Source organism: Dipodomys ordii, unplaced genomic scaffold (genome assembly GCF_000151885.1).
Source record: "Dipodomys ordii isolate 6190 unplaced genomic scaffold, Dord_2.0 Scaffold18, whole genome shotgun sequence".
Taxonomy (NCBI): Eukaryota; Metazoa; Chordata; class Mammalia; order Rodentia; family Heteromyidae; genus Dipodomys; species Dipodomys ordii.
In genome coordinates, this window is record NW_012267234.1 from 11,010,445 (window position 1) to 11,038,083 (window position 27,639).

Genomic DNA, 27,639 nt, shown 5'->3' on the forward strand with positions numbered 1-27,639 from the left:
CGCTGTCCCTCAGCTCTTCAGCTTAAGGCTAGCGCTGTACCACTTGAGCCACAGGGCCACTTCCGGCTTTTTTCTTTTTGCTTATGTGGTGCTGAGGAATCGAACCCAGGGCCTCATGCATGCAAGGCAAGCACTCTACCGCTGAGCCACCTTCCCAGCTCCCAGCCCCAGTCTTAAGTTGGTTAAATCCACAGACACAGGCCCCAGAATCAAGGGCTATCAGTTCTGATTATAACTGAAGCAATGATATTGGAGATATATATGAAAGTCTGAGCTCAGCTGTGTCCATTTCACAAAAGCCGTGCTTCATATAATGTTATTATAAACGTGTCATGAGAAAATAAGTTACATCTGGGCTGATTCCGTAACTTGGGTGGTAAATGGTGCAGGAATGATCATGGGTGTGTAGATGGCTTTATTGTATCTTAACTTGCAGTCTTTCAGGCAGATGCCTAAAAGTAGCGTAGCTGGATCCTAAAGATGTTCTACATTTAGTTCTTTGAGGAGCCTCCACACTGCATCCCATGGTGGTTGCACTAATTTACTTCCACCAGCACTCCTAACAGGCCTGCCAGCGCAGAGCACTTGCTGGTCATGGTTTTCTTAATGGAAAATATGAAATGAGCAATAAAGCAGTATTGACAATCTGGTAAAATTTTGTAAGTGATTATCTTCTGAATGATCTCAATTTATTCATAAAAAGTTTAACCTACTTTCTTGTTTCTCTAGGAGATCATCTCTCCACCTCATGTCACCAGCCTGCTTCTGCTAATCTTGTATGTACACCCTCCTACACAAGTCATAAGTGGAATATTCATCTCTTCTTCATGCCTGGTAGATCCTGACAGCATTCAACTCTGTCTCATAAAGTGCTCTGCATAAAGTTTTCTTTTTCTTCTTTTTTTCTGTGCTGGTACCAGGACTTGAACTTGGGGCCTCATGTTCTAGCTCAGCATTTTTGCTCATGGTTGGTGTTCAACCACTTCTTGAGCCATACCTCCAGCCCTGCTTTCTGCTGGTTAATTGGAGATGGACTCTCAAGGATTTTTCTTTGGGGGCTGGTATAGAACTGAGATCCTCCAGATCTCAGCCTCCTGAGTAGCTAGGATTACAGGCATGAGTCTCTGGTACCTGGCAGAAAGGTGTTTTCTAATAAGGAAAGTACTTAAATGAGGAAATAATTGGGCTTAATGTTTTATTAAAGAAACTTGTAAAGTCTGTATTTAGGCTTTCATGTTGACATAATTTCTATTTGTTGGTTGTCTTTATTCTAAGACATCCCAAAGAGGACTTGTGACCTCTTTCAAAAATATATACAAAAATAAGGTGGGGGTGAGAGGGGGCGCTGGGAAGGTGTCTCAGTGGTAGAGTGCATGCCTTGCATGCATGAGGCCTTGGCTTCAATTCCTCAGCACCACATAAATAGAAAAAAGCCGGAAGTGGCACTGTGGCTCAAGTGGTAGAGTGCTAGCCTTGAGCTGAAGAGCTCAGGCCCAGAGTTCAGGCCCCATGACCGACCAAAAAAAAAAATAGGCTGGGTACAGTGGTTCAAACCGTAATCCTAGCTACTCAGGAGGCTGAGATCTGAGTATTGTGGTTTAAAGCCAGCCCAGGCAGGAAAGTCCATGAGACTCTTATCTCCGATTAACCACCAGAAAACTGGAAACTCTGTTTAGTAGAGCATCAGCCTTGGGTAAAAAAGCTCAAAGACAGCACCCAGGCCCTGAGTTCAAGCCCCAGGACTGGCATACACAAATAAGGACAGAAAAGAATCAAAGTGAAAAGAGAACAAAGGTAGTAAACAGACCAAGCCTCTCTCATAGCCAGCCCTTGGCCTGCCGCAGATGGCTGCAGAGACGGCGAGCATGCTCTCCACAGCTCCTCAGCCCTCCCAGAGCTGCCTGCCGCAGCACTGTGCACACGCCCACACACGCCCACACACGCAGTCTCCCATCCACACACGCCCACACACGCAGTCTCCCATCCACACACGCCCACACACGCAGTCTCACATCCACACACGCCCACACACGCAGTCTCACATCCACACACGCCCACACACACAGTCTCACATCCACACACACCCACACACGCAGCCCTCCATCCACACACGCCCACACACGCAATCTCCGTCCCAGCACTTTGTCATCACACACACGTCAGTCTGTGTGTCTCACTCCAGTGGAGGCCGCGGGCACACAGCACGGCTCACTCCTTCACTGCTCTACCTCTGCTTCTCCGTAACATAGCCTTGCACATGGTAGATGTTCAACAGTTATTGAGTGGTTGACAATATATTTGATGTCCACAATGTACACTGTGGCCTTCATAGTACATGGCTTTCTGGGTTGGTTTGTTTGTTTATTGTTTTTGCTGGTCCTGGGGCTTGAACTCTAGGCCTGAGCACTGCCCCTGAGCCCTTTGCTTCACTTCCAGTTAATTAGTGGCTAACGGAGGATAAGAGTCTCATGGACTTTCCTGGCTGGGCTAGCTTGGAACCATGATCCTCAGATCTCTGCCTCCTGAATTGCTAGGATTATAGGCGTGAGCCTCTGGTGCCCAGCCACAGGGCATTTTAGACAGAAGTACTTGTCAATGTCTCCTAGGAGCTGAGAGCAGTGTAGCACTCCTGCAATCCAGCACCCAGAAGGATCTTGATTTGAGGTTGGGCTATGTAGTGAGACAAAACAAAACTCCTAGGGCCTGAGAGTTGAGGAAAGTGTGGGAATCTGCCTTAATGACTCGTGAGTTGGTAACAAGCAGCATCAGGCTTTTCTTTCATACGTTCTTATCTTTTAGTCCAAGACCTTATGTCATCCGGGCAACCCGTTTCCTGCTGTGGTTCTAAAAACCACACCGAAGGCACCATCTACTATGTCTGCACCCAGCAGCCCGCCGTGGTCTACAGAGACAGAGCTCCCCAGGCCGGCCGCCACGACACCTGCCACAGCCCCTCAGGCAGACATGGCTACGAGCCCAGGCGGGGACTCCCAGCAGGGTGTCAGCACGGCTCCCCCACAGGGGTCACCTCACAACACATCCAATCAGGTACATATGCAACACTGTGGCCCAACTGTGCAGCTTCTAGTCAGGGGCTGTGGCTCACACCTGTAGTCCTAGTTACTGAGGAGACTGAGATCTGAGAATCTTGGTTCAAATCCAGCCTAGACCAACAAATCTGTGAGATGTGGCTCAAGTGATAGTGTCAGCCTTGAGCAAAACAGCCAAGCAAGAGCCCAAGGTCCTGAGTTCAAATGCCAATGCTTGTGCACACAGACCCTGGAGAACCACTTGCAGCCTTCCTTCCTGTGGTTGTGATGTTTCAAGAGTTAGAGTGAGAAAAGGCCTGTCCACCTTCCCATACCAGTGCAGGACAGATTCTTGCAGTCTCAGCAGAAGCCAGAACAAGACGAATCTGTTTCTGTGCTGTACAGCTTGTTCTTAGTTGTTGGTACGCAGTCCTTGAAGGACACAGTGTTCTGCCCACCTGTCCACCTTGTCAGCACCTACAGTCAGGTCTCCCCTCGCCCCTCCCCAGCAAACCCAGGCGGAAAAAGCAAAGCAACTGAAGAAAGTACTCTTTATTTCCTACTTCCAAAAAGAAGTTTTTATCTAGTGATTTATACATGAAGTGGGTTTGAATATCCAAAGGTATCTATAAATCTAGAATGTCTTGTCACTCAAGGCCAGATCCATGTACTAGGGTAAAGTGCATTTTTACTGCTAGCAACAATGAGTTAAGAAAATAAGATGCAAAAAGAGATACCACCCAGGTATGAGTATAGGGGCACACGCCTGTAATTCTAGCACTCAGGAGGCTGAAGCAGGAAGATTGTGAATTTGAGGCTAATCAGGATACATAGTGAGTTCCTGTCTCAAAGTATGTGTGTGCATGTGTGTGCATGCACGCGTGTGTGCACATGTGCGCACGTGTGCACACGTGCATGTGTGTGCATACACATTAGCTCTTATAGCAAGTGCCTAGGAATTAAATCTAACCAAAAATGTGCAAAACTTCTTTGGAGACGATTGGTGATCTTCAAGTCCAAGTTCACACTCTGCTGGCCCCGCCCCCACCCTGAGCCCATTGAATGGGGGACTAATGGTCTAAGACGTGTGGTCCAGGAGAGCCGAGTGAAGATGATGTATCCAACCACGAACAGGAAGTCATTGTCAGTTTTAACAAAATTCTTTCTTTCCAATAGGTTAGCAGTGAGCTAGCAAAGCACCTGAGCCCGACTCGGAGAGAGCTAAAGAAAGCCTGTGAGACCCTCCAGAACCTGCGAGACCTAGCTCCAAGCTTTCAGTCGCCAGCCCAGGTGAGCGGAGGACGGACGACTGGGTGGGGACATGGCAGGACAAAGGGGAAAATGGAAATCAGAATCTGGAGTTGCACCCTGTGCAGAATTTAGCATCATCGAACCATTTGCTGGAGACAGAAATTAAGGGTTTGCAAGGATGAAGACTGAGTAAAGCAATGAGTAGGTGCCATCTTAGAGTTATTGCCAAGGCCATGATACCACAAAGCATGTCCTCAGCACGTGAGCTCCACTGCTGTCACGGATGCCTTCCTCTACCTTAGTTTTGCCGATTAGACGTCCAGTGGACTACTTACCACCCAGACACATTGGCTTGCTAGCATCCCAGAAAATACCATTGATGGTACCATATTCCCCACACAGATAATATGGAACCCTGTAATTTCCTTACCTGCCAAATGATAATACTGCCTTTTATAAAAATGCATTTGAACTGTGTGAGCAATACCAGACTGCTTATAAGAAGAGCACAAACATGTTTAAGCCACTTGGCAGTAGTCCGGCATGAATGTCTCTTCTCTGACATCCAGGTCCCTGTGGTCAACCTGCTCATTGACCTGACTGAGCAGATCCTGCGGATCCCCTCTCAGAACAGAGGCACTCGGGGTTCCGAAACCCCTGCAACTCTCTGCCACTTTCCACCCCCCAGTGTGATGAATGGTGAAGTGGAAAAGCTGCAGACACCCAAGCAGGACACCAACCAGGTATGGGTGGTACGTACAGGCATTCACAAATAGAGTTGGTTATTACCTGGCCTCTGCTCCAGCCTATCCAGGAAATACAGCTGGAGCTCACACCACAAGGACTGACTGGAAAGAAATGACTTTGCCAAGTTGTCTCTGGTCTCCCTCTCTACCCTACTCACGGGCACACGCTACTGAGTGCCCAGTTAGTAATAAAAAAAACACTAGCACTGGCACATAATATTTGCTATCCACATAAAAGATGTTCATCATGTCTTGGCATTGTGGTACACACCTTTAATCCAAGCACTTAGAAGACAAGGGTAGGAAGATTCTGACATCAAGTTCCAAGCTATCCTCGAGCTATGTTAAGTCCTATGCTAAGTCCTAAGTACATAGTGAGACCCTACCTTACCCACACATACACAAAGAGAAAGAGAGATGTTCATCATTGATATTTATAAGGAAAATAATATATATATTTATATATATAAGACCTTATCTCAAAAAGAACAAGAAAAAGTAAAGAGAAAAATACTATTTCATGCCCCAAAAGATGGGCAAGTATTGATGAGCTACAGAGAAATTGTCACCATATATTAGAGGATTGTAAAACGTGGCCACTTTGGAAAAACAATTTGGCAGTTCTTCAAAAGATTAAAACTAGGGCTGGAAAGGTGGCTCAGTCGTAGAGTGCTTGCCTTGCATGCATGAGGCCCTGGCACCACATAAGCAGAAAAAGCTGGAAGTGGCGCTGTGGCTCAAGTGGTAGAGCACTAGCCTTGAGCTGAAGAGCTGAGGGACAGCACTCAGGCTCAGAGTTCAAGCCTCACAACCGACAAAAAAAAAAAAAAGGTTAAAACTATAATCACCATATAGTCTACCAATGCTGCTCCTTGGCACAAACATGCAAGAATTGAAAGCACATGTCCATATCCAGAAGTGCCAGAGTCTGCTGGCAAGGAAAGGGAATCCTGAATTAGGGGGCGAGGATGCGGAAAAATAAAGACATAAGACAAAGGATGGGGTCGGGAGGTCTGCGGCTCAAGACTGCAGCCCCGTTTATTTTTAACTTTCCCTAATATATACTATTAGAAGTCAAGAGGTAACATAAGGTTACAATAGTGCAGAAAAACAAGGAAAATTTCAGTAAAGACAGAGTGCAGTAAAAACAGGACAAGTCAACTGGTAGAAAGTAAAACAAACTCTGCAGACATAGCAAAGCAATCCCGGGCACCTGGTGTTTTTTAAGTAAGCCAGTTCCTTTTACGTGCCTTCAAGTGAGCACTGGGGTCAAGATGACCTTTAAACTTTACTGTCGGCTCCCTACACATAAGTATACACCCAGGCTCATAGCACATTCTGCAAATAGTGAAAGAGCCAAAAGTTGAAGCAGCTCAGCTGCCCATGACCTGGGCGATGGATAAACAAACTGTGCTGTATTCATACAATAGAATACTATTTAGCCACACAAAAAAGAGTGAATTGAACATACAAGCTAGAGCATGGGTGAACATGCTTGAAAGCAGCCTGGCAAGTGAAGCTAGCCAGATGGTCACAAAAGAAATTGTGATTCATTTGTATGAAATGCAAGACTTTGCTCCAGGTTTCTGGAGCAAAGCAGAAACAAGGCAGGACAAAGAGAAAACGGGTTCAATCTAGAGACTGTGCCCTGTGCAGAGTACAGACACAGTGCTCTGTAGACCAGTGGTTCCCTAGAAATGGGTCCGGAGGGAGAGAGGTGACTACTAGTGGGTACCCAGGGGTATTTTAGGAGGTGAATTCAAACACTAGATTGTGGTGATAGTCAGGTACCCCTGTGACATATTCTAAAATCACTGAATGAGAGAGAGAGAAATGAATTGTATGGGAATTTTGTTGTAATAATGCTTTACTTTTTATGAATCAATTATCAGCCGTGCGGCTCCTACTGAAGGCTAGCATTCCAGCTCTTTGAGCCACAGCTCTGCCTCCCATTTTCTGGTGATTAATTGGAGATAAGAGTCTCAAGGACTTTCCTGCTCAGGCTGGCTTTGAATTGTGATCCTCAGGTCTCAACCTCCTGAGTAGCTAGGATTCTAAGTGTGAGCTACAAGGACCAGCAATGATGATTTAAGTATTTGTTTTTGGCCAGTCTTGGGGCTTGATCTCAGGGTTTGGGCACTGTCCTTGAGCCTCTTTGTGCTCAAGGCTAGTGCTCTACCACTTGAGCCACAGCTCCCCTTCCGACTTTTTCTGAGTAATTTATAGGAAGTAAGATTCTAGCGCCTGGCCTATTCATGAGCAGGTCCAAGGCAACTTAGACCCTGGCTTTCCTTGGCAGCAGCTCTTGGCAGACCCAGAGGAGGCTGGGCCTCCCGCAGCTGAGAGCTTGCTGTGAGGACCGAGGCCGGCTCCAGCAATAGGCCTTCCTTATATGCAGTGAATGTCCCTGCTCCCGCTCCCCCTTCCCTCCCCAGCACAAGCCCAGACCTCCTGCCTCCCCTCTGCACAGGTGGAAGACATGCTGGAGATGGCCTTGCTGGCCCTGGGCACAATCCAGGATGCGTTCCTGCAGCAGAACCCAGGCTGCCAGTCCTCGGTGACACTCACCTCCGCCGCCGCGTCTGTGCTGCTGAGCAGGTGCGCGGAGGGGACCAATGACGATGTGGGGTGTTTGGGGTTTTTTGTTTTGTTTTGTTTTTACTTTTTCGTTCTTTTTTTTTCTTTTATCTGTTGAAATTAGGTCTGGAACTTGGTTCCCGATGCTTTTGTTCATTGGCTGGTGGTCTACCAACTGAGCCATGCCTCCAATCCCATTTTTTACCTTTTTGACATATAAAAATTGATTTTTCAGCTAGGCACCAGCAGCTCACGCCTGTAATCCTAGCCATTTAGGAGGCTGAGATCTGAGGATCGTGGTTCAAAGCCAATCTGGGCAGGAAAGTCCATGAGACGCTTTTTTTTTTTTGCCAGTCATGGTGCCTGAACTCTGGGTCTGGGCACTGTCCCTCAGCTCTTCAGCTCAAGGCTAGTGCTCTACCACTTGAGCCACAGCACCACTTCCAGCTTTTTTTGCTTATGTGGTGCTGAGGAATCGAACCCAGGGCCTCATGGATGCAAGGCAAGCGCTCTACCACTGAGCCACCTTCCCAGCCCCAAGTCCATGAGACTCTTATCTCCAATAAACCACTTAGAAAACCAGAAGTGGCACAGTGGCTCCAGTGGTAGAGCGCTAGCCTTGCGCTGAAGAGCTCAGGGACAGCGCCCAAGCCCAGAGTTCAGGCTCCATGACCCACACACAAAAAAATTGACTTTTTCTTTTTCTTTTTTTTCATTAGTCAAAACATATCGACGTTGCCACTGAGCTCTTACACGCTGGGCGGTCCAGCGCCCGTGAGCTTAGGTTTGCCATCGTCTTCAGCCTTGGAGGCATTCTTGAATAAGTATCCAAGAGTGAAGGTGCAGGTGAGTGAAGACAGGGTCTGACTGCTGGGTGGGGCACAGGGGGAAATGTGAGCTGGCAGACCACACTGCCGGAGCGAAGAGTATGCTTCTAATTTCCATTTCACACTGTCAGACAGAATCCTCTTTAAAAGACCCAGCATAAACACCAGGCATGGTGGTTCATGCCTGTAATCCCAGCACTCAGGCTTTGGCAAGAGGATCAGGAGTTTCAGGCCACTTTGCACTTCATAGCAAGAATCTTAGAAACCAAAAGAAGGGCTGGGAAGGTGGCTCAGTGGTAGAGTGCTTGCCTAGCGTGCATGAAGCCCTGGGTTTGATTCCTCAGTACCACATAATCAGAATAAGCTGGAAGTAGCACTGACCAAAAGAAGCTCAGGGACAGTGCCCAGACCCCAAGTTCAAGCCCGAGGACTGGCAAAAAAAAAAAAAGATCCAGTATAAGTTGGGTGTGGTTGTGCTTACCTGTAATCCCAGCTACTCAGGTGGCAGAGACAGGATCATGAGTGATGGCCAACCTAAGCAGTTATAAGACCTTATCTTAAAAACAAACTTTGAGTGGCTGGGAAGGTGGCTCAGTGGTAGAGCGCTTGCCTTGCATGCATGAGCCTCTGGGTTCGATTCCTCAGCACCACATAAGCAGAAAAAGCTGGAACCAGCGCTGTGGCTCAAGTGATAGAGCACTAGCCTTGAGCTAACGAGCTGAGGGACAGCACCCAGGCCCAGAATTCAGGCTCCACAATGGACAAAAAAGAAAAGAAAGACGTTGAATAATAAGACTATGGACATGTGGTAGGGCACTGTCTAGTAAACATGGGGCCCTGGATTCAACCTTCTGAACCTCAAAAACAAAAATAAAGTTTAAAAATGAGGATCTAGTGTTAAAAGCAAACAGACATCTGAATCCAGCTACGTTTCCATGCCGTGATATGAAGCAATCTCAGTTCTTTATAGGATGTTGTGAATATGTGAATACTTCAGGTGTCTCAGTGTAACAACCTAGTTGTACATTGTATTGCTTTGTAGCACTTACCTACCACAAATACTGCTGCTGCTTTATCCTGAAGAGAATGCTTCATAATAATACAGAAACTTCTAGATCTTTATTTATTGTGCTGGTCCTGGGTCTTGCACTCAGGGCCTGGGTGCTGTCCCAGAGCTTCATTTGCTCAAGGCTAGCACTCTACCACCTGAGCCACAACTCCACTCCTGGCTTTTTTGGGGGGCATTAGTGGAGATAAGAGCCACAACTCCACTCCTGGCTTTTTTTGGGGGGGGGTTAGTGGAGATAAGAGTCTCATGGGTGAGGAACTAGTGGCTCATTCCTGTAATCCTAGCTACTCAGGAAGCTGAGATCTGAGGATCACAGTTTATAAGTCAGCCCAGGCAGGAAAGCCCCCATGAAACTCTTCTCTCCAATTAAGCAACGAACAAACAGAAGTGGAGCTATGGCTCAAAATAGTACAGTGCTACCCTTTAGCAGAAAAGCTCAGGGACAGTGCCCAGGGCCTAAGTTAAAGCTCCATAACCAACTTAAAAGAAAAGTCTCATGGACATTACTGCCCAGGATGACTTTGCACCTTGATCCTCAGAGCTCAGCCTCAGATCTCAGCCTCTTGAGTAGCCAGCATTACAGGCATGCCCCCGAAGCCCAACGCTCTAGATCTTTTTACAAATTGTTTCTGGTGGTCCCATGTAGAAGACTCATCTTCTATTGTTTTTCACAAATGTTCCAAAGGCAGAGCATTATTTCATTTCAGATATCAGTAAGGAAACTACCTCATTAATTTATATCTGAATCCTGTCCTCATCTTTCAGCAGGTCATTTATCAATATTTTGGCAACTGAGAAAACAGGGCTTGCCTCTGTCTGCAGGTTACAGGATTGGCTTTCAATCCCTTCCAGACGTTTGATGGCAGGAACATCACAGGAAGCGTTGGAAGCGTGTTGTTAAGTTCTGGCCAGGAACAGCTCCACGTCCACGACCTGATGGAAGACGTGGAGGTAGGAATTTCTCGAGCAGGAAACGAGAGGGAATGGAACAGCCTGGAGAACAGGATGGAACCTGTGGAAATTCCAACATTTTGTTCAATATCACAGAAACATTTGTGTACGTGTGTGTGTGCACACACGAGTGCCAGTCCTAGGGCTTGAATCAGCCTGGGCTCTGTCTCTGAGCTTTTGTGTTCCAGGGTCGTGCTCTACCACCTAAGCCACAACTCCACTTCTGGCTTTTTTGGTGGTTAATTGAAGTCTTTCTGCCTTTCCTGCCTGGGTTGGCTTCAAAGCACAATCCTCAGATCTCAGCTTTTTGGGTAGTTCGGATTACAGGCGTGAGCTACCAGCACCTAGCAGAAACTTTTACAAAGAGAAATACCTCACCCTTAGGAAGAAGGGTTTTAGAAGATGTGTTTTTTTATTCTCCCATAACCCCCAAAAGTGTGTTCCCTACTAATTAATACTCAAAGAGGAAGGCCTGGAGAGCAGGGAGCTCCTGAGATCCCCACCTGCAGGGTTAACAGTGTCTTTTCTAGATTGTGCTCTGGAGGAATGCCAACATAGACACCCATGCCAGCAGCCTCAACACCAGCACAGCCCGCTTCACAGCCAGTGTGAACGTCACCTCTGTGGAGAGATCCCTGCTGGTGGCCATTGAGCCTGCAAGTCCTCTCTTCCTCACTCTCTACCTTGGCTTCCAATACCCGCCCAACCACACCTGCTTCCTCCTGACCACCACCCTGCCCAAGAGCACCACAGGGCAGAAAGGTAAACCCGATCACAGTCCCAAAACTTACTTTGAAAAACATTTTTCTTTTCCTTCCTTTTATTTGGAGATAATTGTAGATTTGCATGCAATGTTAATAGATGTACTTGTTACCCAATTTCCTCAAATGTGAACAGTTTGTCCAGCTACGGTACAAAATCACAACCAGGAAATGACTCAGATTTAAGGCTCAGACTTTGATCAGTTTTCACGGGCCTTACAAACATTCGTTCTTATATGAACTGACTTCTAATGTAACTTTTACCACATGTGTAAGTTCACATGAACAGGCCATCCCAGGCATTTTTGAAAATTGATGGACTGGGGCTGGGAAGGTGGCTCCGTGGTAGAGCGCTTGCCTTGCATGCATGAGGCCCTGGGTTCGAGTCCTCAGCACCACGTAAGCAAAAAGAAAAAAAGCCAGAAGTGGCACTGTGGCTCAAGTGGTAGAGCACTAGCCTTGAGCTGAAGAGCTGAGGGACAGTGCCCAGGCCCAGAGTTCGGGCCCCACAACTGGACCCCCCCCAAAAAAAGAAAATTGATGGACTGCGGCGTGAAAGGAAGGTTGTAAATGAGATAAAGCAAGTTCTGTGTAATGTAATATGCAGAGCCAGGCACTGCAGCTCATGCCTGTAATCCTAGTTAGGCAGGAAGTTGAATTCTGAAGATGTTAGTTCAAAGCCAGCCAGGGCAGAAAAGTCTGGAAAACTCTGATCTCCAATTAACCACCAAAAAGCCAGAAGTGAAGGTATGGTTCAAGTGGTAGAACACTAGCCTGGAGTGAAAAAAGCCAAATAATATCAGGAGACCCTAAATTCAAGCTCCAGAACAAGAACACACACAAACGCTGCTCTGAGCCCCCAGAATGTAGGTGTGTGCCTTTAATCCCAGTTTTGCAGGTGGCATGGATTGCGTCACCATGTACCTGGGGCCTGCTGACACTAGGCAATAATAATACCTGAAGAATAACCAAAACATGAAGGACTGCAGGATTGCTCTGTTGTGGAGTGCTTGCCTAGCCAGCACCAGACCTTGAGTCTAAACCCTAATATCACACACACACACACACACACACACACACGCCCAGTGATATAATTTTTAAATATAGTGTTGAAAGGCTTTAAGAACTACTCGTTTCATTTTTAATTGTTGAGGAAAATCAGAATCAGAATGGACTTACCTGACCGGGCTGGCTTAGATCCAATCTTTAGATCTCAGCCTTCTGACAGCTAGAATTCTAGGTGTGAGGCCCTGTCTTGGGAAGAAAGGTACTAGGGATATTTTTGTCTCACTTGTAACATACCCAAGCATCCCTGCTTGTCCTCAGATGAGGACTACACGTGGGTGCTGACTCCTGACAGCCTGCAGTACAGGACCGGCACCTACTACATAACCGCCATATTGAATGAGACAGAGACTGCCTGGCAGACACCCATCCTGGTCTCGGTGGTAACTGCGGTCACCCAGTGTTATTTCTGGGACAAGAACAACAGGACTTGGAAAAGCAGTGGATGTCAAGTAAGGAGGACACATCCCTTCTACGTAAGCTGCTGTTGCATGTGGCTGCTTAGTCGCTCCTTGGAGACAGCCCAGGAGGAGCAGGGATCAGCCTGGGAGAAAGGAGGTTGATTATGTGGCCAGAGGGAGAATGTGTCTCTGGAGAAGGAGCAGACTTGTGTCTGTTTCGTCATTTCTTTCTCAATGTAGACCTGGGTAAATATAACAATTCAAAGCCAGGCACTGCTGGCTTATGTCTCTAATCCTAGGGTGAGATCTGAGAATCATGGTTCAAAGCCAGCTAGGACAGAAAAATCCATGAGACTCTTATGTCCAATTAACCACCAAAAGTTGGAAGTAGAGCTGTGGCTCAAAGTGGTAGAGGGTAGCCTTCAGTGGAAAAGCTCAGGAACAGCACTCAGGCCCCGAGTTAAAGCCTCACAACTGACAAAAGGAAAAAAAAAACATAAAACCAAATGACAATTCATATACAGAAATCTGTATTTGAAGAGCTGGGTGTGGTGACGCGTGCGTGTAATCCCAGCTAATCAGAAGGCTGAGGCAGGAGGCTCAACCCTATCTAAATTTCTGAGATAGATCTTGACCGTTGCATACTATTCTATTTGTCTCCTATGTATGTACCTATATAGAGAGATTGTTTCCCCTTTTTTTGGTGTGTGTGTGTGTGTTTGTGCACATGCGTGCGGAGCACATCAGTAGCAGGGTTTCAGCTTGGAGCCTTGCACTTTCACTTGGCTTCTCTCTCTCTCTCATTTCTTCCTGGGCTGGCTTCAAACTGTGATCCTCAAATCTCAGTCTCCTGAGCAGCTAGGATTACAAGCTACCATTTCCCCCATTTTTCTGCTCACAAACAATGCTGATAGAAACACTCTTGTGCACATATTTTGTGCACATGTGCAAAGTTCCTCTAGAAGACATGTAGAACAGGACAGGCAGGGTTCAAAGTGTGGCTCCTGCAGGGCCTGGGTACCAAGCCGGGCTTTGCCACCTCCCTTCCTTTGCTTCCATTTTGTGCCCCTCCCTCTTCCGCTCATCCCTCATCCCATCCACCCACAGTGGTGCTCCCGTGTGATTCCAGGTGGGGCTGCGGAGCACAGTTGTGAAGACGCAGTGTCTCTGTGACCACCTGACCTTCTTCGGCAGCGACTTCTTCATTGTGCCCAGGACAGTGAGGGTTGAAGACACAGTCACACTGTTCCGTCACGTGTCAAACAACCCTGTGGGGGTGTCGCTGCTGGCCAGCCTTTTAGGGCTCTACATGTTCTTAGCAGTGTGGGCTTGGAGGAAGGACCAGCGGGATATGCAGAAGGTGAGCGCTCCTGGACTCCAGGCCTGTGTGTGCCAAGCTAGGCAAAGGCTCGCGTTCACCCAAAGAAGCAGTTAACATGGCGCTATCAATTCCACACAGATGCAGCTGGCAAGATGATAGGTGTTAGCAGAGAATTTGGGTTATTTTTCCTAACATAAGTAGTTTTAAATATCAGACCTCATAGCTGGGCATGGATGGCTCATAGCTGTGATCCTACTCACTCAGGAGGCTGAGATCTGAGGATTGTGTCCAGGCAGAAAAGACTCTTATCTCCAGCTAACTACCAAAAAAGCCAGAAGAATAGCTGTGGTTCAAGTGATAGAGTGCTAGCCTCGAGCAAGGAAGCCCAGGAACAGCGCCCAGGCTCTTGAGTTCAAACCCCAGGACCAGCGCACACACACATACATCTTATTATAACTTGGAGTTTTTCTTTTTTTTTTTTTTCCTGCCAGTCCTCGGGCCAGGCACTGTCCCTAAACTTCTTTTTGTTCAAGGCTAGCACTCTACCACTTGAGCCATAGTACCACCTCTGGCTTTTTCTGTGTATGTGGTACTGAGGAATCAAATCCAGGGCTCCATGTATGCTAGGCAAGCACTCTACCACTAAGCCACCTTTCCAGCCTGGAGTTTTTCTTACTATGAGTGAGGCTGGCCTTTTTGTTTTTGTTGTTTAGCCACTTGGAGTCAGGTACCAGTCTCATTCCTACAATCCTTGCTACTCAGGAACGCTGAGATGTAAGGATTGAGATTCAAAGCCAGTCCAGGCAGAAAAGTCCAAGAGACCCCTTTTCCAATTAATCAGAAAAATGTTGGGCTAGTGGCATGGCTCAAATGGTAGAGTATCAGCTGTGTCCAAAAAAACCCAAGGGCATGAGGTTCTGAGTTCAAGCCATGTACACACACACACATGTGCACATATACATATACCTACACATCTAGAGTTTCTTTCCTGTATGCAGGGTGCATTTGTAGCCCATAGCTGTATTTTGTATTGGGATGTCATTTTTTTGTGTGTTTATTGAAAAGTCTAGTCATTTATTTGTGACATTTTAAGTGACTATTCATACTTTATCATTTTTCTTTTTATTTAAAGTGGGTTAAAATTTTTTTGTTATAAAGGCAATGTACAGAGAACTTACAGTTACATAAGTCGGGTAAAAAGTACATTTCTTTTTGGACAATGTCACCCTTTCCCTCACTCTCTCTAAATGGCCTTTTTTCTAGTTCAAGATTAGCTGATTTTTTATTTTATGGCTTCTTCATTTTATTTTTTGGTTGTTTTCTGATTTTTAGAATCTTTTTGGTTGGTTGTGGGGCTTGAACTCTGGGCCTGGGCGCTGTCCCTGAGCTCTTCAGCTCAAGGCTAGCACTCTACCACTTAAGCCACAGTGCCACTTCTAGCTTTTTCTGTTTATGTGGTGTTGAGGTGTCCAACCCAGGGCCTCATGCATGTGAGGCAAGCACTCTACCACTAAGCTACCTTCCCAGTCCTGGCTTCTTCATTGTAGAAACCGCTAAAAAATTCTACTCAGAGCTGGGCGCCGGTTGCTCACACCTGTAATCCTAGCTACTTTGGAGGCTGAGATCTGAGGGTCATGGTTCAAAGCCAGCCCAGGCAGGAAAGTCGGTGAGACTCTTATCTCCAATAAACCACTAGAAAATCGGAAGTTGCGCTGTGGCTCAAGTGGTAGAGAGCTAGTTAGCCTTGAGCTGAAGAGCTGAGGGACAGCGCCCAGGCCCAGAGTTCAAGTCCCATGACTGACAAAAAAAAATGCTACTCAGATACTTTAAAAGAAAGATCTTCAACCTTTTGCTCTAAGTCTTTTATGTTCTCTTTTCCTCTGTTAAAATCTTTGAAGTTCATGCAGAACTTATGTTGATAGCAAGTGTGAGATATGAATTGTACTTTGTGAATGGTACTCTTCAGATGGCTTAGCTGATCTCTCACTAATTCATATTTTTCCAGACTTGAAAAATGTGTCGTATGCTGAATCAGCATATGCAAAAACACGAAACTCCCACGGGATGTTCTTGGACTTCTCTTTCATGTCTACTCTCTTTTCTTTCCCCCTTTTTTTTCATTTTTTATGGTCCGAGACGTGGACTCAGACTGGGTGCCGGACACCGTCCCCACCCCAGCCTTTCGTCTATCCGAAGACAGAAGGGTCTAACAGCGCTGGAGATGAGCCCCGGGGCCCCCGCGGGTTCGGTGGGGTCTCCCTGAGCTCCGGCGGGGCCTCCCTGAGCTCCGGCGGGGTCTCCCTGAGCTCTGGAGCGGGGTCTCCCTGAGCTCCGGCTCCCAGCGAGGCTCCGGGGCTCAGAAATTCCAGCCCAACAGGAAGCCCGCGCGCGGCGCCTGGCTGTCCTGGGGGGTCGGGGCTGCGCCTGGGGGTCTTGAGCAGGCCCCGGGCTGCCGCTGTCGCGGGGACCCCGGAGTTGAGGGAGGCCGGAGGGTCTCCCGCCCCAGGTTCCGGGCCGCCCCCCCCCCCCGCTCCCTGGGTCGGGGTGCTGGCGGCTCCGCTGGCAGCGCGAGGCCCGCCCAGGCCACCGGCGTGTCCGCCCGCAGGTGAAGGTCACCGTCCTGGCCGACAACGAGCCCGGCTCCCGCTTCCACTACCTGGTGGAGGTCCGCACGGGGCTCCGCCCGAGGGCGGCCTGCACGGCCCAGGTAGGCGCCCTTCGCCGCCATCGCGGCCCGTCCCCGCGGGCAGCGGGCGGCCCAGCGGTCATGCTGGGGGGGGGGCCTCCCCTCGGGCCACGCCCACCGAACCCTGTGCTGGGGGGCTCCCCTCGGGCCACGCCCACCGAACCCTGTGCTGGGGGGCTCCCCTCGGGCCACGCCCACCCACGCCCATCTGCTCTCCCCGCGGAGGTGGTCGCCACCCTGTATGGATCGGAGGGACACAGCCGGCCCCGTCACCTCTGGGACCCCCAGACGACAGCCTTCGGCCGAGGGGCGCTGGACGTCTTCCTGCTGGGGACCCGGGCCCCCCTGGGGGAGCTGCACGCCCTTCGCCTGTGGCTCCACGGCTCCCCAAGGCGGTGTTCCTGGTCAGTGCCAGCCCGCGCCGGCCCGCGTCCAGGACGGAGGAAGCTTAAAGATCCTGGCACATCTCCTCCCCTTCCCCCCCCCCACTCCCGCCCAGGGCAGGAGAAGCTTGGTTGCCCTCCTGCCCTTCCTTCTCAGCAAGGAACAATCCACTTACCTGGACACTCACTGGAAGCGCATTGTTGTTAATTTTGGCAGCACTGAGATTTGAGGTTTTGCTAGACTCCTGCACTTGTCCAGGCTAGCCTTGGACTATGATCTATGATCCTCCTCCAACTGCCTTCCACATGGGTGGGACTAGAGGTATACTCTACCATACCTGTGGTTTTGTTTTTAAATAGGATCGCATTAACTTTTGGTTTTTTTGTTTTGTTTTGTTTTGCCTAGAACACTAGCTCTGCCTTCCAAGTAGGAGTATACAGGTGTATACTACTACATCCCACACCCTAGATTACTTTTTACTACACAGCAAGCAGTTCTTGCCTGCGTTCCTGATGTGATCATCTTCACCATAGGTACATCAGCCAGGTGATCGTCAGTGACATGGCTACTAAGAAGAAATGGCACTTCTTGTGCGATTGCTGGTTGGCCAAGGACCTGGGAGACTTCCAGTGCGACCGGGTTTTCACACCAGCCTCAAGGACAGAGCTCCTTTCCTTTAGGTAATGTTGAAAATCACACTTCTCCCCCCAGGGCTGGGATTTGAACAGAGACCTCCTGCTGGCTCAGCTTGCTTGCTCAGCTGGAAGTCTGCCACTTGAGCTACACCTCCAGCTCAGCTTTTTGCTGATGGTTTTCCATGTGGATGACTTTAAACTTCAGGCCTCCACATCTAGGGTTATAGGCTTGAGCCATCAGTGCCTGTCTTTTTCTTTTTCTCCCTGGCAGTAGTAGGGGGTTTGACCTCAGGGCCTTGCAGCATCTACTGAGCTGCACCTCCAGCCCCAAGAAGCACTCTTCATAGTGAATACTGATGTGTTTAGGAAAACATACCTAGCTACCTAGTATCTTTTCTTTTGATCAGTCTTTTGGTTCAATGATACTGAGTTCTTTGCTTTTCTCTCCTGGGAAACAACATGAGTAACTACAAATATGCTTACATAAAATTGCCTAAAGGCAAAAAAGAGAAAAGGGAGGAAAATCAAGTCTTTCAGAACCTGACTTTTCTTTAAAAACTAAATGTAATCTCTCCTCAATTGTTTGTTTTCTCCTCTTGTAGTTGGGTTTCCATAAAGCAAAACTAACAACTAGGGCACCAGTGCCTCATGTCTGTAATCCCAGCAACTTGAAAAGCCAACCCTGGCAGAAAAGTTCACAAGACCCCTGCTCAATCCTAGTTATGTGAGAGGTCAAGATTGGCAGGATAGAAGAGTTCTGATGTGCTCATTCGGTGGGATTCATTTTCCCCAGTATTTTCCTGGTTCCATCGATCTTCCTCTTCAGTGTGTGGGATTCCTTTGAGTATCGCTGTAGCGCTGGTTTCATTTTTGTCATGCATAGTTTTTATCCCTCTGTTATGGATGATAGTTTTGCTGGGTAGATAAATCTATATAGTCAGCTGTTTACTTCCAGCTCTTCAAATACATTATTCCATTCCTTTTTGCTTGTAAAGTTCCGGTGAGACATCTGTTTATTCTGATGGACTTACCATCGCGGGTGACATGACACTTCTCTTGCAGCTTTCAAGGTTCTTCCTTTTTCCTCATATGTAATGTTTTAACTATGGTGTGCCTTGGGCCAGACCTTTTCTGTATGGCCAGCAGTTGTGGCACAGGTGAGCCCTGGGTGCCATGTGAGCCCCAGGCCCTGTGCTAGAGGTCTCAGCAGCCATGTTAGGCGTCAGTGGTGTCTCCAATCCTCCCTGTGGCTCTCAGTTACAGCAGAAGGGGGGCTGAACTACACAGCACCTCCTAGCATCACACTGCAGACTGCAGACCCAGATAATCAGGCCTTCATTTATAATCTAATCTGAGACCTTTGATTAGATCATTTACACTCTTAACCTTCAGAGATATAGTGACAGTGTGTAGTAATTCCAGCCATTTTAATGGTTTTCTAGAGTCTGATCCTTCTCATTTGCTTATCTACTCATTCAGTGAAATATATTCTTTTCCATATTTTCATGGTTGCATCCATCTTCTATAAGAATCAACTTTTTCAGTATTGCAGTTTGGACTCAGGTCTTTGTACACTTGCTATACAACTTGAGCCATACCTCTAGCCTTTTCACTTTAGTTGTTTTTTCAGTTTGGATCTTGTAGTTTTGCCTAAACCAGTCTAGATCATGATCCTTTAACTTACAGGTCCCTCAGAGACATGATTACAGGCACACATCTCAGTTTTTTGCTGGTGTTTTTGATATGGGAATCTCACTTTTTGTCCAGGTTGGCCTTGAATTATGATTTTCCTTATTTCCATCTCTGGATAGCTGGGATTACAGGTGTGTGCTACTACACCCAAGCATTTTCTGTAGCACCGGTTGGTGGTCATCAATTCCTTTAGTTTTTGTCTATTGTAGAAGTTTTCTATTGTTTCTTCAATTATGCAAAATCTGCCTGCCACTTTTCTCTGTGGCATTTTCTCCCTGCTTCTCTGCTGTCCTGTACGTCTTCCATGATGCCCGATGTGTGCATGCCCTCCCCAGAACATAGCCCATTCATGTCTTTCTGTTTCTTTTCATATATTATAGTTACATATATTTATATGTTTTATTTATAGTCCCCCATACGTAGAATAGGGAAGGCGATCCAAGTATGAATTTACCTGTTTTGAAGAGTAAAAGATATGTCAGAACTTCAAAAAGTTAAAACAAGTTTTTAATTTTAATCTCTCTACAATATAAATTATGCCTGTTTTCAATCCTAAAATTCTAAAAGAACTAAGTAACTAATAGGACCAGAAGCATGGCTCGGGTAGTTAAGTGCTTGCCTAGCAAGCACAGAGCTCCGAGTTCAGGCCCAGTACTACCAAAGGGAAAAAAATGTATTATCTAACAGCTTCTCCACAGAGGTGTTGAACAGAGATGGAAGAGTAGACATGGTTTGTTACTGAACAAACGTCTCTTGGTCTCGTGTGTTTTCAGAATAATACACCATGTCCCCCTTGTTTTAATTTCTCCTTTTAGACACTTATTCTCCTCCACGATTGTGGAACGGTTCACCCAGGACCATCTGTGGCTCTCCATCGCAACCCGACATCCCTGGAACCAATTTACAAGACTCCAGCGGCTCACCTGCTGCACGACGCTGCTCCTCTGCGACATGGTGATTAACGTCATGTTCTGGAGGATGGAAGGCCCCACAGCCAAGAGGGTCGAGCCAAGTACGGCTGTGTCTGGTGGGGTGTTGTCTGTAGTCTGTAACATTTCCACTATAGCCCCCCTCCTTCATTTCAAGGTAGAACTAGGACTGTAGAACTAGGACTGTAGGCTGAGTGTGGTGGCAGCTGTCTGTAATCTTGGCCCTGGGGAGGCTCAGGCAGGATGATCAAGAGTGTACAAAGTCAGCCTGGGCCACATAGTGAGTGCCAGGCCAGCCTAGGCCATGGAGGGATATGCTGTCTGTCTCAAAAAAAAAAAAAAAGGATGCATGGATGGATGAAAGAGGAAAACAATCAATCAATCATGGTATGCATCTGCATTCTCCCCACTCTTCTGACCTGATTCTACCTCAACAAATCTCTCGCTGTCCTCATTCATTCAAAACCAACGCAGTTAGCTGGGTGCTGGTAGCTCACGCCTGTAATCCTGGCCACTCAGGAGGCTGAGATCTGAGGATTGTGGTTCAGAGCAGGCCAGGCAGGAAAGTCCATGAGACTTTCACCACCACCATCACCAGAAAACCAGAAGTGGTGCTGTGGCTCAAGTGGTAGAACACTCAGACAAGCTGAAGAGCTCAGGGACCGCGCCCAGGCTCAGAGTTCAAGCCCATGACTGATCCAAAAACAAAACCTGGCGTAGTCTGAGGAACACATTAGGAGCTTTACTACCATGAGCATTTTCTAACCCTAAATTCTTTTTTTCTTCTTTTTGTCGGTCATGGGGCTTGAACTCAAGGCCTGGGTGCTGTCCCTGAGCTTCTTTTGTTCAAGGCTAGCATTTGCCCACTTAAGGCTCAGCACCACGTCAGCTTTTTCTGTGTATGTGGTACTGAAGAATCAAACCCAGGGCTTCATGCATGCTAGGAAAACACTCTACCACTAAGCCACATTCCCAGCCCCCCTAGATAAATTCTTAAAAGTTAAAACCTGAGACAAAAGAGAGCTTTGTGGGGATCACAATGGTTGGGTGATAGGGTGATAATGGTAGTAGTGGTGGTGATGATGGTAATATGGTGATGGTGGTGGTGGTCACAGTGGTGACGATAAGGTGACTGACAGGATGGTTTCTTTCAGTGGGGCCATTTGCTGTGACCTGGTTGGAGGTGCTCATCAGCATCCAAACTGCTGTCATCCTTCTCCCCGCCCATCTGGTCATTAGACAACTTTTCCTGTGGATTCAACCACGAGAAGCCCTGCCCCTGCTTCCTCCCCTCCCTGCCGCCTGCCCCCCAGGTGCCGCCTGGGAGCCCAGCTCCTCCGCAGAGGTGGTGGAGGTAAGCTAAGCTTCAGGTTTTACAGGTAACCTATGCTCCTTTCCCCATGTAGCGGAAAGAAGCCATGGAAAGGGCTTCTGGGAGATCTTTCCACTAATTCCTCCCTGTTCTGCAGCTGCTCACACACGGTGCTCTAGTGATCGCTAGATGTGGAGCAGCACATGCTTCTTTGAAGCTATTAGAGTGTTTGATGTGGGAGCAAATGATTCCTTTTCATCGTCTAGAAACAGGTGTGAAGCCACCGAGACGTGACCGCTTTCTGAAAAATGAGACCCTGAGGTTCCTTCCATAAAGCGTGCCCCCTGGCAAGAGAAAAGTTGCCCCCTGGGCAACTGCCCCTCATCCTGGGCTAAATAAGACACACTGACTTTTCTCATCTCGGGTCCTTGCTAGGAATTAAAGGAAACGGTGGGATTTCTGCTCAGAAGAGACACGCGCCTGCTTGCCGACTGTGAGCCACCAGTACAGACGCCTCATGACATGAGCCAGCTGGTGATGCTTTTATCCAGGATCATCCATTCTCATTTAGAGGAGCAGGGCTATTGCCGGCATTCAGAACCCCAGGGGCCAAGTGGTAAAATCCAGTAGATTTTAGCAACCAGACTTCCATTTGCCTCCCCTCCCGGGCATGCCGTATGCTCTTCCTCACTTTACCTACCAGCATAAGCAAGAATTGCAATGCAACTTTGCTCATTTTCATCCCCTTAAGCTTTCAATGTGGAGTGGGTAGCTTTGAGCCCTCTCGATGGCTGCTAGACCATATCGAGTGAGACAGAGGACAGCATTAAAGGAAAACATTCTTTGTGTCAGATCCTCACGTCCCATGTGTTTTGTTAAAGACTTGAAATGCCACACTTTCTCCTCCAGCATGGTAAAGGAACATGATTTGTGGATTTCTGAGTATAACCAAGGCATCTTGAGCCCTCAGACTGGGTATGCTGGAGCTCTGCCGAAGAGGCTCAGTGAGATTTCAAGTCTTGACACCAAAAGTTAAGAACTTGAAAACTGAGCCAGGGGCTGGTGGCTCACACCTGTAATCCTAGCTACTCAGGAAGCTGACATCTGAGGATCATTGTTCAAAGCCAGCCAGAGGGAGGAAAGTCTTATCTCTAACCTTCAAAAAGCTAGACATGGAGATGTGGCTCAAGCGGTAGAGCACCAGCCACGAGCAGAAAAAGCAAAGTGAGAATGTGAGGTTCTGTACAGGCACAAAATATAAAATAAAATCACTTTACAATTGTAAAAATTCACTAGCATCTTTATTCTGGACTTGATCTCCCCTGAACGAATGCGATTTGCTGAAACCTTCTACTTGTGAATGTGTCAACCTGAAATCTATTTTCAGTGGCGTCGGAAACCCAGTACCATTTCCACTGGTACCTGCACAGAGTGCTGCGGAGGCTGGAAGCCCACCTGGACACACTGGCCACCACCCAGGGCCATCAGCCCTGCGACCTCCGGGAAGCGGCCAGCCAGCTTCAAAAACTCCAAGAACTCCTGGAGACCCGAGTCCTACCCATGGAGAAAGGGGCGGCCAGGTAATGCCCCGCGCCAGGCTGTCCCAGCAACTCGAAACCATCTCTCTGTGTTTGAATGTGACAATATTCCTTCAACTTTTCTTCTTCAGGGAGACAACAAGTTTCCCTATGCTGAGCCCAGAAGCAGGGAAGAGGCCCCGCTGCGTTTTTCCACCGGCGTTATTGACATCCATCTGCTGGCTCCTTCTAGGTGTCACTAGCTTGGCTTCGGCTTTTTTTACAGCCCTTTATAGCTTGGACTTGAGCAAAGACCAAGCCACCAGCTGGGCTGTTTCAATGATGCTGTCGGCACTCCAAGATACCTTCATCAGCCAGCCAGTAAAGGTACAAAAGGAGGGGAAGGGCCATTCTAGCTGCAGGCAGCTTGGGAAACTGAGCTCCATGGTTATCAATCTCTAAGGCATCTAATGGATGTGACAACAGTGAGTGAATCAATATGCAGTGACCTTTGGTAGGGATATGTAAGCTAACGAAAACTGATAGACTAACAGATGCATGACAGAATGGACTGAAGAGAAAATGCTTAAGAACAAGCTGGGCACTAATGGCTCATGCCTGTAATCCTAGCTACTCAAGAGGCTAAGATCAGAGGATTGCAATTTGAACCCAGCTTGGACAGAAAAGTCCATGTAACTCTAATCTCCAATTAACCAGCACAATGTTGGAAGCAGAGCTGTGGCTCAAGTGAGAGAGCACCCAGGGAAAAGAAGAAATAATATCACCCCACTAGTCTCTGAAGTTCTGCAATTTGGAGCAGGGTCATTTGTTTCCCTAATACATATTTAACTCTTAAGATTCCATGACATTTTTTTGGGGGGGTCCAGTCGTGGGGTCTGAACTCTGGGCCTGGGCGCTGTCCCTCAGCTCTTCAGCTCAAGGCTAGCGCTCTACCACTTGAGCCACAGCGCCACTTCCGGCTCTTTTCTTTTTGCTTATGTGGTGCTGAGGAATTAAACCCAGGGCCTCATGCATGCAAGGCAAGCGCTCTACCACTGAGCCACCTTCCCAGCCCTTCATGACATTTTTTTTTGCAGGGGTCAGGAACTATCCTTGGTGTGTCTAAACTTCCAGCTTTCCCAGCTTAATTCTCTACTGAAGATCTTCCAAAGAGACTGACATGTTACTGTACAACTTACACAAGCCACACAAATCACTTAATAGTTTAAGCTTTCCTACCCAACCAGCTTAAGAACCTCAGACTAGAAATATGACTATTAACAGATTCTTAAGTGCCCTTTCAGATCCCCATATGTATAAAACAGTGTTTATGATTGGCTAATTCTGTGTTTCATGAAAGTAAAGGAACACAGGACTGAAAGGTGGTGTTAGCCCGCATCACGTTCTAAGGCCTTGGAACACGTGGTGTTCTCCTGTGACCTTCCTGTCTAGGTGATCGTCTTCACATTCTTACTCTCACTGCTGGCGAGCAGGATGCCATGGCTTAACAAAGAAAAGGAGCAACAGACCAACAGGATCTTGGCACTTTGGGGTAAGTCACCTAATCCTAGCTACCATCTCAGTTGCTAAAGAGAAACTTGCAACAGTGGAATCCAGCCAGTTCCCCCATTCAGAGACCTTGTGTCTCGTTGGCTGTGGCCGCTTAGCCTCCAGCTTGGGTGCGCTCTGTGGGCCAGCCCTCCTGCCCCGTCTTTCTCCCTCTGAGCCCCGATGCTATTGCTCAGCCGTCACCATCCGTATTCCAGTGCCCAGGTGTCACACTGAACTGTCTGCCCCACGAATCCACTTCTCTATTGTCTCCCTTAAGTCAAGTGTGTCGCCACTCTCTAAAGGTGTCAGAGAAACCCCAAACCCCTCTTTCCTTCCCACATCCTCTCACCAAGCCTGAGAGAGGCATCCTCTACAACACTGGCCATAGACCATCCACACCACCCAGAGGACAGCCACGCGCAAAATGGGGGGCCAGAAATTCAGTTGCAAAAAAATGAGTGCAGTGTTGATGTCATATCATGGCTTAACTAGAAGGAGAAAGAAGGGCTGGCACCGCGGCAGAGTCTGCGGTGGATGGGAAGCTGTGAGCACTCGTTGCTCAGGCTGACCAGGGGCTGTACTGCTGAGAGAAAATGAGCAATCTCACCTGAAACTCTGCGCTTGTGCACGTGTGTGTCCATATGTGTGTATGTAGATACTGGGGGCTTGAAGTTAGAGCCTGGGCACTGACCCTTAGCTTTTTCCACTCAGGCTCCACTTGAGCCACAGCTCGACTTCTGTTTTTTGGAAGATAACTGGGGAAAAGAGTCTCTGGACTTTCTTGCTGATCCTGGCTTATACCATGATCTTCCGATCTCAGCCTCCTGAAGAGCTAGGATTACAAGTGTGAGCCACCAGCCAGCTCTAGGCTTCTTTCTTGCCCTTAGTTCATTTCTCCATGCATTATGAATTGTTTTCTGCATACGGGGAATTTTTTTTTCTTATTCTTGCCTTTTTCCATCAGAGTTGGGACTCATCCTTCAATACAACTGTCAGGCTGGAGTGTAGCTTCATAATAGAGTACTCGCTGGATTCAATCCTTAGCCCAGGATCAATGAAACCAAACCTCTGACTTTTTAGAGATATTTGCTTATTTTTTGTGATCTTGTATCCATTGACTCGTATACACTGGCAAGGTTAATGTCTTAACTCTATTTTCTCTCTCCCATCTTCCTTTCGTCTCTTCCTCTTGACTTAGATGTCTCTAGATTCTTCTACTCAGAGTAGTCTGCAGTCTAGCAGCACTGTAGTGTTCTGGAACTTTCCGAAAAGCAGATGTTGAGTCTCATCCCAGGATCTGATATTAATACTGACAATAGTGTTCTCTAGTGTGGACTGCTGATGACAACCACTGCTCTCCAGTGTAGGACAAGGGGAGAAGTTGAAAGGAAGCACTTAGAAACTTTCATAGGGGGCTGGGAAGGTGGCTCAGTGGTAGAGCGCTTGCCTTGCATGCATGAGGCCCTGGATTCCATTCCTCAGCACCACATAAGCAAGAAGAAAAAAGCCGGAAGTGACGCTGTGGCTCAAGTGGTAGAGCGCTCGCCTTGAGCTGAAGAGCTGAGGGACAGCGCCCAGGCCTAGAGTTCAGGCCCCACGACCTGACCCCCCCCCCACAAAAAAAGAAACTTTCATAGGAACTCAGCAGAGTACTTATTTCTATGCCTATTATATCTGATCTTCAAAACAAGGGCTGTGGATGTAACTCAGTGACCTTGCTTGATGGGCATGCATAAGGCCCTGGGTTCAATGCTCAGCACTAAAATAAGGAGGGGAAAATCCTTAGCCAGTCATAGTGTTCCATGCCTTCAATCCCAGTACTTGGGAGACTGAGGTAGGAGGATTGCCAGTTCAATGCCAGCCTGAACTACATAGCAAGACACTGTCTCAAAAGTGGCTTGTTAGCCAGGCACTAGTGGCTCACGCCTGTAACCCTAACTACTCAGGAGGCTGAGATCTGAGGATCGTGGTTCAAAGCCAGCCCAAGCAGAAAAGTTCATGAAACTCTTGCCTCCAATTAACCACCAGAAAACCAAAGTGGTGCTGTGGCTCAAATGGTAGAATGCTTGCCTTAAGCAGAAGAGCTCAGGGACAGCGCTCAGGCCCAGAGTTCAGGTCCCACAACCAACAACAACAAAAAAAAGTGGCTAGTCTTTTGGTGATAGCAGTGGCAATCAAACCAGGGCAAACCTAGGCAAGTGTTCTACCACAGAGCCACAGCTCCCAGCCCCAGGGTTTGTATTTTATATACTTCTGCTAAACTTCATTTTCTAATAATTTTTATTTTATAAAGGTCTTGGACTCCAATAAATCAGAATCCAAAACTCTAAAAATGGGTCCTTTACCATAGGTAGTTGAGAAGTACTGCTCATAGCTTTGTTCAGCATCCTTCACAAGCAGCAGGAAAGGCTCAAATAGATGCTCAACAAATACTGGACAACCGCTTAACCTAACACTCATTGGCCTGTATTTGAAATTCTGACAGCAAAATGTTCTTCATCGTTGTCTGGCTCGAGAGATAAGAACAACCCCATTTACAAACCCCCAGTGGTGACGAGGCCAACCAACGACCCAAAGAGAACCTGGAAAAAGAAGAAACTTCTGAAGCTGACGGGTGATATGTTGAGTAAGGAGCAGTGGGTAGTCTCATGCCGACTATACAGCACATCCTCCTGGAGGGAAAGGTGGAGTGAGAATAAAATGGAAAATAAAGAAGAGGGGAAAAGAAGCCAGTCTGGGTGTACAGTTATCTCCAATTAGCCTCCAAAAAGCTAATTGACTCAAGGTGTGAGTCAAATGGTAGAGCACTGGCCTTAGAAAAAAAGGTAAGGGGGGACTGGGAAGGTGGCTCAGTGGTAGAGCGCTTGCCTTGCATGCATGAGGCCCTGGGTTCCATTCCTCAGCACCACATAAGCAGAAAAAGCCAGAAGTGGTG

The 27,639-nt window shown here is 47.7% G+C and overlaps 1 protein-coding gene across 1 annotated transcript in view; it reads left to right on the forward strand.

Annotated features, from left to right (window-relative positions):
* The window catches only part of Pkd1l3 (polycystic kidney disease 1-like 3), a 60,862-nt gene that overhangs the window by 22,290 nt on the left and 10,933 nt on the right, over positions 1-27,639 (forward strand). Inside the window, exons 2-21 of the mRNA XM_013012674.1 lie at positions 2,800-3,048; positions 3,368-3,516; positions 4,206-4,319; positions 4,850-5,023; positions 7,497-7,624; positions 8,323-8,449; positions 10,322-10,450; positions 10,981-11,212; positions 12,538-12,728; positions 13,807-14,037; positions 16,604-16,705; positions 16,910-17,088; positions 17,602-17,748; positions 20,211-20,407; positions 21,479-21,678; positions 22,072-22,252; positions 23,024-23,216; positions 23,306-23,540; positions 24,606-24,705; positions 27,190-27,344. Of these exons, the coding sequence (XP_012868128.1) occupies positions 2,800-3,048; positions 3,368-3,516; positions 4,206-4,319; positions 4,850-5,023; positions 7,497-7,624; positions 8,323-8,449; positions 10,322-10,450; positions 10,981-11,212; positions 12,538-12,728; positions 13,807-14,037; positions 16,604-16,705; positions 16,910-17,088; positions 17,602-17,748; positions 20,211-20,407; positions 21,479-21,678; positions 22,072-22,252; positions 23,024-23,216; positions 23,306-23,540; positions 24,606-24,705; positions 27,190-27,344 (3,413 nt within the window). The remainder of the gene's footprint in view (positions 1-2,799; positions 3,049-3,367; positions 3,517-4,205; positions 4,320-4,849; positions 5,024-7,496; positions 7,625-8,322; positions 8,450-10,321; positions 10,451-10,980; positions 11,213-12,537; positions 12,729-13,806; positions 14,038-16,603; positions 16,706-16,909; positions 17,089-17,601; positions 17,749-20,210; positions 20,408-21,478; positions 21,679-22,071; positions 22,253-23,023; positions 23,217-23,305; positions 23,541-24,605; positions 24,706-27,189; positions 27,345-27,639) is intronic.